At 37.1% G+C, this 11234-nt stretch overlaps 1 protein-coding gene across 1 annotated transcript in view; it reads left to right on the forward strand.

Moving 5' to 3' along the window:
• The window catches only part of syt9b (synaptotagmin IXb), a 49568-nt gene extending 43379 nt beyond the window's left edge, over window positions 1-6189 (forward strand). The window contains exon 8 of the mRNA XM_017428938.3: window positions 3287-6189. Coding sequence (XP_017284427.1) covers window positions 3287-3364 — 78 coding nt within the window. The 3' untranslated portion in view covers window positions 3365-6189. The remainder of the gene's footprint in view (window positions 1-3286) is intronic.
• Window positions 6190-11234: the final 5045 nt, after the last annotated feature.

Below are 11234 nucleotides of genomic sequence, written 5' to 3' on the forward strand. Positions count from 1 at the left end.
TATGACAGAGACAGACAGAACATGAGAACAAAACCAAAAGTCTAAAATAAAACTCAAAAGGAAAAAACAAAACTGAAGAAAGCAGGAAAAACAAGAACCCAAAACTAAACTAAGAACAAACCCAAAAATACTAGAAATCATGACAAAAACTACATTATTAGCAGTACAGTTTGAGAGTAGTTTTAATTTTAGGGAAATCTCTGCCTTTTCAAGTTTAAATTGTGTATAAACAGTGATGTTACAAGTTGGTTTGCATGAATTTTAGCATTCACCTTGCAGAGTTTTGAGCTTGTTGCAGCTAAAAATGCTTGCATTTCAACAAGAAGATGAAGCTGCAGAGAGAAATACGATGAGAGACTCGTTGTGAAAGTCAGTTTTCTGATTCACACCTTTTCTATCTTTGCATGAGTCATCTCTGTTTCAGATCATTAGATACTCAAGACCCATACTGGTGTTTAGTTACTTCCTGATTACCATGTCGTATCCCATTTGGACTGGAACGTCCGAGTTCCCAGTTGCCCCTAAACTTCGAATTTTAGGCCAGAAAGTCAAAGCCCTGACAACAAGATCCACTATGGCTGCCTTGCGAACAAAAAAGCCGTGATAGCTGCAGTAATAAACTTTTTATTTGCACTTCGGTCAGTTTGTATCCCAGTAATTCAGTCACACACAGTCCTGTTCAGCCATTAGAAATCCATTGCTATGGGATTGTCTTGCTAAAGCTAGTTAGCCTGGTCACTGAGCACAACAATTAACAAATCCTACTGGTTTTCCCATACCTGCAACTGAACCACGGTTAAGTCGGGTCTGACGCCATTTCCAGATCAGAGTTCTGACTTCTCAGGTAAATAGAAACCAAAATAATGTTTTAAACTGAATAAGCTCGTCTTTCATATTATTGTGTTTATTGTTTTTCTGCTTTTAATAGGGTTTTGATGCTGTTGCACTGCTGTTCACACCCCTTTGTCATAAAAACACAATAATTTGATTTTGTTAAATCCTGAAACCAGAATTCCACCCACTTCTCGTCCTAATTAACAAAACAGTGTTTCGGCGAGAGTCGCATCAAGCAAGATGAGGCATTAGCTGTCACATTGTGTTGATGAAGGGTTAGTGGCCCTGATATTTCCAAGGTTTTGACTTCAGAGATGCTGTTGTTGTATTTATACAGTACTGAAGCACTGCGAATACAGTAGACTGAATTTATATATTTTGTACACATGCTCACACATACTGTGGGTCTGTCAAATGAGAAGCTGTTCTTTTCTGAAGCCATTACCAGCAGCTTTGGGCTGCAGATGCAGACTCTGAGATCTCAGCTAATGGCTTATTTGTGTAGTTTTTAAAGATCTCACAGAAGCCCTGAGGGAGCGAGGCTGACTGGATTTTTCACACATGGACACACAAGTTCAGACACAGGGAGACATGGATCTACAGGAAAGCACACACAGTTCAGTGAGCTCAGAATTCGATACAAAGAATAAATATATAACAATTAATAAGAAAATATGCACATTCACAGGTCATTTCTGTTGTTAATTCACCCACTTGGCTGTAAATAAACACACTAACGCAGCAAAAACCATGACAGAGACAACAACAAAATGCTCCTGGATCCCCCTGAGTGATTCTGAGCCAGTTGTGATGCTGTTGGGTGGAAAGGAAAGGATACACAGAGAGCTGAAAGCTCAGTTGCCTCCGATTTGTCACATGAATGAGTGGCTGAATAACAAAGAGGCCCAGCGCGGGGACCACTCGTTCAAACAGAGGCTTGGTGTTTCACAAGCCAACTCGGAGCTTAAATCTCTGGGTCTCTCGGGGCTGGCTCAGGTTAAAACGCTTCAGGACTGTCAGCCTGCTCCTGGACAGGTTAAACTCAGATCAAACTGGACCATTTAAAATGAATCTTCCCGGCAGGTTTCTTGATTTAGACCATCGAGCCTGCTACAAACTGACCCCCAAACGTGCCTACATGAAAGAAGATGAAATACATATTTTAAATAAGCAGTTTAGTCCCTGTTCTTGACTGAGCTTGGAGCTAGAAAAGGAACTAAACAAGCAATATGTGATATTTGTTAAAGCAAAACCAGTTGGAAAAAAATAAGCTACACATGCATGAGGAGAACAGATGGGAACGCCCAGGAAATATGGTGCTAAACGAAATACTGCATCACGGTTAAAAATAAATCAAATACTTGAAGGAATAATGGGCAGTTAATGTTATTTGAGGTGTTGGTTACAAACAAACCCTTTCAAATATCTTCAGAAAAACTTCAGCCTTAGGTACTTATGGCCAAAGATTGTCAGTATCATCATTTTATAAATAAGAATGAGGACAGACTTTTTCCAAATGAGTTTTATTTCCGAAGTCTGTTGGTAGGGGAATCTTCTAACTCATCTCGAGGACATCCCATCTACAGACTGGGGATCAGCTTGTATTAAACCCCAAACACAAACTGGAAATACTTTGTCTATGATGCAACATTCCTGGTTAATTGCCACTAATTGCCTGGTTAACAGACCTGGTTACTTTGCCAGATTTGTGCGCAAAATGTCACAAAAAAACACCTTTTTATTCTGTTTTGGGACATAAGTTGGAATATTTGTGGAGGAAATTACACTAACTATGGAAAGTATTTTTATCATGCAGCTAATATAATCAAAATAAGGTAATACCACCACGATGATGGCTTTAAATCTTTGTTTACTGCTTGGAAAATATCATTATTTTTCGTTCTCGGAAACATGCCCAAATTCATTACCTGTTATAAGGAAATATCTTTGATCCTACCACTAGAAAATATTACGTTTTCAAGGAGAAAAAAGTTCTTTTTTGAAAAACAGTCGGTTCCTTTCATATTAAATCTGAAGTATGCGGATTAAAGAAATGTAATAAGTGCAGATGATATATTATTAAACTGCTCTGTGTAATTTAAATTGTGCCCTTAACAGCATAAGAATAATAAAAGAAATGAAGCAAATTTAAGGAACTCCTTGTTTAAAAGATATTATTTTTAACACTAATTGAACCTAATCATAAAAAATGTTTTATTGGCACAGAAGCTGAGTGTGAGCAGTGAGTCAAAATGTAAAACTTCCTCATAAATGACCAAATTTAGATAAACTGCCGTTAAACTTTGCACACGTGTAAAGAAAAAGGGGGATATTCTTTCAGCCTTAATGAGCTCAAACTTTGCACATCTGTTGATTCTTTAGATTCTGTCCAAAACATGAAAGTTTTTTTTTCCGCTTCGGTCTGTAACTAACTGTTTTTGTTGTGCGTCAGTGGGTCGGACAGGGAGCAACGGTGACGGGAAGCCAAGGAGGATCCACCAACTCCCTGAAGGCGCCTTCATCACCATGATCCCAATCTCACATTCACGGACGAGGAGCCTCAGGGCGGCGAAACGCTGGACGATTAAATCATTTGAGGTGTGACTAACCGGTGGTAACAGTAGCTGTAGGTCCAAACTAAAAGTTTTAGTGTGCTGAGACTGCTGAACAGGCTAATCCCACTTTCTACGTCCCTTTGTGTCCTCACAACTAAAATCTACGTAACATTCCAACTGAACCACCACAATGGTCTTATTTGTCATATCATTCCGTTACTGACCGTATTAACAAGATGAAATTATCAAACGAGCCGAATATCGTTTTATTTCTTTTTTTTTTTAATTTTGCAAATTGCTCTTTGTGGACCAAAATTTCTTCTTTTTTTAGGTAAAAGTGTAGAGCTTCAACTGTTAATTTGTGTGACTGTTAACTTGTGTTCTACTGCCAAGTGTGTGTTTTTTTTTTTTAAATAAAAAAAAAAGAGGTGAGTAACGAAATTAGAAGTGGAAGAGCGCATCGTTGTTTAGATCAATAAAATTTAAATCCTTTGTACATTTGTTGAATTGTTCTGTGGAGTACTCAAATTTAAACATGCACAGTATGTTGTAGTGGAAACAGAAAAGTAAACTGCCTTGGTTGGTAGTAATATATACTACAGCTCTGCAGGTATCTGGTTCAAAACTGGTACTTACCAAGTACTTACTTGGGTATGCAACTATTATGTACAAGCTACATCCCGGGTACTTCTTGATTACTTACATGTTACGTACATATTATGTACCTGACGCTTACAGGGTACATATCTGGTACTTCCATGGTATTTACCTTGTACTTGCAAAGTACTTGCTGAGTACTTATTGAGTATGGACCTGATACATGCCTGGTACTTACAGGGTTCATGCAGATCTAGTACAGGGCTTATTCTTTGTACTTACTAGATACATATATGCATATATACCAGGTAAATACTCTGTAAGTACTCTATAAGTACACTGTAAGTATTTGGTAAGTACTGGGCTGTTTTATGCATTACTACCACTTGATTTTACCTCAGAGGAAGACTTTCTGGAGGCCATTTTCTGTGATGAAGATGTGTGAAACAGCTGAGAAGATAGTAGTCCTTTCTTTCTTTAGTGCATGTTAAATTGTCATACTTTGTTAACAAGGCCTGGTGAAAATAAAGTAAATAAAAAGTAAAAGTTGTTCCTCTTGCAGGACGGCGGTCAGCCCATGTCTTTTTGGACAAATTGATCCCTCATCTTTCGGTTTGTTACATCTTGGGGATTCATTTTTTCAACAGCAAACATTTATTCAGTGATGGTTTTACAGAAACTGGGCTTTTATGCTGAAAAGATTCTAATGTTTTACTTTGAGCCGAGGAAATATACACTGAGGACATCTCAATTCAGAAATATACCCACAGTAACATTATAACGATTATGTGACCTGGATATCTTACCACAAATTCAGGAAAACAAAATAACCTACAGGTAATGGGTCGAGATATACCCATAATTTATTGCAACTACAATAAAATATAGTGCTTACACTGGGTAAAGTATTTAGCTGTAAATTTAGCAAAGGTTCACAGGGTATAGTCACAATTTAAGGGAAATCACAGGTCGCACAAAGTTTAAGAACAAAATTCCAGCTAATATTTGGTAAAAATTTCTCAGCTTATTTGAATTTGTACTTAAAGCTACATTCTTCATTTTCGACCACCTGGACAAAGGAGAACAAGCTGTAAACAAAACGATTATGTACCATCATAAACATGAGCCAGTTTAGAGATGACGGCGGTAAAAAGCAACATTTTCAGTCCCGGTTCCTCTAACGATCCAACTACAGCTGTGACTTCTCTGTCACGTTTCCCCTGGGAAACATCTGGCACATTATCTGATTATTGTTGGGTTTTTTTATTATTGTAACTTTGCCATTTAGTGCTGGGTTTGTTTTATCTGAAAACAGTTGCCTGCTGCTGGAAATGAAGCTGATGAGAGCAGTAAAAAATAAACAGGAAAGATGTCGACTGTAAGCAGTTTGCTGTAAGATGTTTGAATATTCTGCAGAGCGAGGAGAGACCACAGCAAGTGGTTTCAGGAAGATATTTTGTAACACAGCTGAAACATTAAGTTTTGATCTAAAACAATCAGTTAAAATGGCTTTAATTGTCATTAATTACTCCTTAGTTTTACACTTAGTTAAAAAGCTCCTTAAGGTTTGTGGAAAAAAGACAAAAATAACATGCAAAAGTATTTATTTTGCATGCAAAAAAAGGCTCTCAGATGAGCTCGCTTTGATTTAGCTCGCAGAACGAGGAAGTGACAGCTCAGGCACTTGTGCAGGACTGTTACCATATTCTCTGAAGCCAGATCAAGAAAAATGAAGCTCCCGTGATAAACTGCAGTCATTTTTGTTAATTAAAAATCAACACTCAGATGTAGTTGTGTGGGAAATCCAATGTGCCTTTGTCAAGTGAAGACCCATTAGGACAGAAGATCCACACGTAATGAAGCTGATCACTCTGAATCCTGTCAATAGTAATTTATTTTTCAATGAATGAAAGTAATGTTTTAACTTAGTTTCCCCTGCTGTTCTTTAATTGGGACCACCCTGTGATTTGTTTGAATAAGTTAGTTTGTTTTTAGATTGATATCAGTATCATGTCTTTTATTGTCCAAAATGACATTTTTTCCTGTTTACAAGAACAATGCATGCATCATTTTTCTTTTTTCTTTTTTAATCTCTTTCCCTGTGAGAAACTAATCATGCTGTAAACACAAGATGTATTCTGAACTAAGGCTGACTGTGTAAGATGTCCTTTCAGATGTTATTAATAAATATTTGTATACATAACAGTGACTGATTTTTTTAGAAAGTGTAAAACTAAGAGAGAAACTGCGTCAGAGAGAGGGTGGTTGTTGTGAAAATGTCAGGTTGGGTGGATGGTTTGGACAAGAACTTAAAGAAAATCTAAAGCAAACAAAAGGCTGACGTGGCAGCAACAAAAACTAAAAGCCAAAACCAGGGTTGCAAGAACACGAGTAAAAGATCGGACAGCACATGCATGAAAACGAACCAGAGGGGAAGAAGATGAAGCAGTTTTAAAGGCAGAGGATGATTTGAAAGCGGATACAGGTGACTGATTCTGAACGAGGGACAGGTGTTGGTGGTTGAGGCAGGCCGACAGGTGCTGAGCAGAGGAAAGGTGAATAATTACAGGGAACAAGACACCAAATAACAGAATTAAAGAAACAATAAACTCAATAAAAAACCCAAATCCTAACAGAAAACATTTATCCCACCTTTGATTTTTTTTTCTTCTCCTCTCACACTTTGTGCACTCTCAAATGGAGACGTGTTTTTATGCATATACATATTTATAGACAGTAAAACAGACCTCATGGCAGCTGGAGGATGAAATATTAACATGTAGATGTGATTCTCAGAGTCAACTAGCTGTATAGTTGTGCAAACCTCCTAAATACTGGAAGTTAAAATTTGTCCTCGGTGGAGGACATTTGTGAAGTTCCTTCTCCGTGCATATAACTGAGCTCCTTCTGTCCTCTATAAAGGACATTTAGGACTTTTAAATGTTACCAAATTCACAGGGGTGGGGTTTGATGAACTTCCTTTTTCTCCAAAGAAAATAATATCCATCAGATGTTGGTGCAAAATATTTTTTATTCGGCAACTTCTGTCTGAAACTGTTGTCGATATATTTCGTACGAGTCTCTTATGAACATTTTAAAATTATTTTCTAAAGTAATAAACTTATATTTTACCTCAATGTTTCAGTGTTATTTATGGAGTTATCTGTGGAATTATTTCCTCTATTTTGTTCACTTAGGAAGGAATACAGAGACAGAATGTTACTGCAAAATATTGAAGGAAACTCAACTTATGTCTTCTTAAAAAAAAGTCATTACTATTTATAATTATACAAATAGATTCCAATTACTTCCATATTTTATGTCACAAAACCTGAATAATTGCAATAGTGCATGAATTATCTCATGGTTCAGTTTCACGTAAATGGCGTTAGGATGAACAAGTTTGGAAAAAATAGTTTTTATCACCAATATATATATATATATATATATATATATAGGTATTCTTTGTGTTGTGGGAGTTTTAAGTAGAGTTTTACATATATTGCACTAAAGTTTGGTGTGGTAGTAGCTGAGAGTCATCCTCGATATAACAATATGTTATATGTAGTTGATGTTTGACATGAAATTTGTAATTTCTCAACAAAAGTTTATCCTAAATTCTGTCATGAAAGGAAGTGGACGATTTGTATTTCTTCAATAAATATTAAGTTTTTATTATCTCTGGATTTCCAGCTACAAGGAACCCTTCTCAGGTTTGATTCTTAATAATCGATGTGCAGATCTGTTTGTTCTTTTTCTATCACTATAGTTTTTAGTCCAGCGATTTTCTGAATGTCTTTTTTTCTGCAAACTTAGCAATAACGTTAGTCGAGCCGTTGTAGCATTGGTGCCAGTAAAATATAAGTTTGTAGAAAAGAAATCGGTGTAAGACAAACACTGAGCGCTGAGTGGTGTGGCACTTAGAAATCTCTGCAGGGTTTTCTTTAAACCTGTTTTCATCAAGAAAAGGAGGAAGAAAAAAGCAGCAGGATTTTGGGGTTTGGAGTAGTTTGCACAACAAAGCCACAGCTGATCCACTTTGAGCTTAACTACCACCAATAGAAGTGTATTATTAAAGATTAAATAGTTTCTTTCATTGTGTCATCAGAACATTGTTATTGGTCAGCCTATTTTTTTTAAATCGCCGACTCCTAAATGTTGAATCATAGAAACTGTTTACGCCCTAACATTTAAGTCTGAACTATCCAAAAGTAAAGATGTTTATGTGCATTCATGATGAAACTTATGTGGAAAAAAGGTCTAAACAGAAACTTTGTGTGTGATTTTAGAAATTTATGATCATCTACTGACAAACTAAGACAGTCAATCTGAAACTTTTATAAATAGTGCTGGTTTGTGTCCTGAGTAGGCTTTATTTTATACATCACAATAAATACAAATTGGGCTGAAATGCAAACTTTTGTGAATCTACAGTTTCTGTGTCTGGTTTTGTTAGGTTTATCTTGGTTTTGTTTTCATGCGGGGCTTGTTATGTTTTTAGTTGAATAAATAATTCTGCTCTAATTTTTATAATCCCGTCATTTATGGTTTGTATAAAAAAATAATCTTGCATATTTGTTGCTTTTGTTTCATGTTCTGTTCCTTGGTTGTCTTGAGTCCCTGGGAGCAACTATCCTGCAAATTGTAGTTGTTTTTCTGCTCCGACACACCTGATTCAAATATATAAATCATTAACAGGTTTCTACAGAACTTGATATTCTGAGGACGTTTTTCAACTATTTGAATTAGGTTTATTGGAGCAGGGAAACAACTAAAACCTGCAGGACAGAAGGTCCACAGGACGACAGTTTAACACCTCTTTTGCTCCCTTGCACAATGAACATAATCGCCACACCTGTTTTGAGTTTGTAGTTCCAGGTAAATCACCCTTCAGCTCCCAGAAACGGTTCGTGTTCAAAGGAAGAACTACTTTTTTTGCTTTACTGCTTACAGTCGATGTGCAGGGGAGGCGTTTACTGCTTGACCCACAACAACACTTTCATTGTCCTTTTTTTGTTGTTGTTGTTGTTACTAAGAAACACACACAAATTGCGTGAAGTGAATCAAAAAAGTAGAAAAACAGCCATTTAAACAACACCCCCCCCCCCTATTTTTGTGTCAAGAAAGAAAACAAATGTCTACACAAGAATTGACTTTTGCAACAACATTATAAAAAAGCAATAATGCAGAGTCTTGGGATAGTCTTCTGTCTGAGGCGTCTTCTATGAATAAACTATGAGTTTACACTTTAATATCAGAGTGTACAACAGCTCCAAAGGAGCTCCGAAGTGCTTTCAGGATGAGGCTGCTGCAAACAATTTGACAGAATGCTGACACCGTATCCATGCTGACTGTGACAAGATTATCCCTCATTTCGATTCACAGTTCTGAGCTGCAGATGATCGCTGAAGTCTGAGGTTCAATCTCAAACAGCAGAATTAAAAAACAAAATGCATCTTTGTTATGTATCCACAAGCACCAGAAATGTAAGGTAATATGAAACATTAAAAAGAGGTCATAAAAGTAATTGGTATGAATAAGAAACAGTTTGAGGAGCATTTATGCAAATAATTAGGTTAGGTTAATTAGGTTGAAGAATCTGTAGAAACCTCTGAGGTCAAAGGTCAAGGCTCAGGAACACTTCCACAGATCATCGTCTGTAAACACAGTTCACCGTGGCGTCCACAGACGCTGCTTAAAGCTCTATCAGGCAAAGAAGAAGCCAGATGTGAGCAGATGTGTCTCCTCTGGACCAAAGAGGAGAACTGTTCTGAGGTCAGCCTGCCTCTCTGATGGTATGGGGGTGCATTAGTGTCTCTGGAAAGGATCTCCAGGTTTTAGAGCAACATCTGCTCCCATCCAGGACTGTTGANACAGACAGAATGGGACAACCTCAGGTCCAGATGTTTACAGACTGATGGGAGAAACATCTGGATCAACTTCTTTGAGATGTGTTGATGCCATAAAAATTCAAAATTACCTTAATTTTTCTCCCCAAAAATGGTTCAGTTTATCTGTTAAACATTTGATATATTTACTTTATTCCACTGTGCATAAAATGAGTTTATAATATTTGTAAGTTATTGCATATTTCCAATTTTACATTCTTCACAACATACCAACCTTTTCAACATTGGGGTTATAGAAAAGCTTAAAAACTTGTTTCATGTCTGGTGCAGGGGTTTGACTGGGAAACACGGTTATAAACAGATATTTTAGGGTTGTGATCATAAACGCTTCCGGTTCTGGTTGGGTTTGTTGCTGATTCAGCTTTTGTAGACATGTGGGCGTTCAGCTAGGGCCTAATTTAAATACTCTCCCACACACTGTTGCTTTGTGTTGTTTATCCCTTCATTCCTATTTTAACAGATACATTTGTGTTTTCAGAGACCCATCTTAATAATTTAACCTAAACATTTACTATAGGAGGGTATGAATAATCAAACCAATACCAGGTACTTATAAAGACAAATTCACATTTATTTTTAAAATCATCCCTGAAATCTATGGATTTATGTAAAAGACTGAATATCAGAAAGTTGTTTGTGTGTTTGTGTATCTGCTTATGGTCAACTTGGTTGATTGAATAAGAGCTGAGAGCTCTAATTAAACCTCAAGATCCAGGAAAACCCAGATAACCAGTTTTGTGTGTGACAATGTTAAAAGAAAGTAGAAGCGACTGAATAAATGAACACCGGCTGCTCTTACAGGGAGCCAGAAGGATGGCGTAAACGATGCCCCCTTTTTGCCATCTTTTCTGCATGGAGGCTGTTGTTTTTTCTGGATTTGTGTTTGATCTCAGAAAAAAAAAACAAAAACAGGAGCAAAAAGATGGAGAAAAGAGGGGTGGGTGGTGGTGTTAATGGGATCATCCCACCAGTAAGAAGCAGAGGCGCGAGAATAAGTTGAAAGAGCTGCAAACGAGGTCACTTAGTCTGCAACTACTTCACCCCCGGTGGGATTCTGAGCATCAGCTGCGATGCACACAAACATGTGTACACTCACACACACACACACTCTCATTCACATACTGTAATTGCTCAGGCATGCTAATGGCACCGCTATCAAGATCTATTTTCTTCTTCCTGTCAGGGAGCAGTGAGTTACCGACTTGTTTGTGTTCTCCGTGTGAAAAAAATAAAAAAATAAAATAAACCAAAAGCAGCCGATAATTCAACAAAAATATATACTGCTACCAAACCAAAACAGGAATGTGGACGTCATATGTTGACTGATGATGTTAACAGT

The sequence above is a fragment of the Kryptolebias marmoratus genome, linkage group LG11, assembly GCF_001649575.2.
Source record: "Kryptolebias marmoratus isolate JLee-2015 linkage group LG11, ASM164957v2, whole genome shotgun sequence".
NCBI classification, from domain to species: Eukaryota; Metazoa; Chordata; class Actinopteri; order Cyprinodontiformes; family Rivulidae; genus Kryptolebias; species Kryptolebias marmoratus.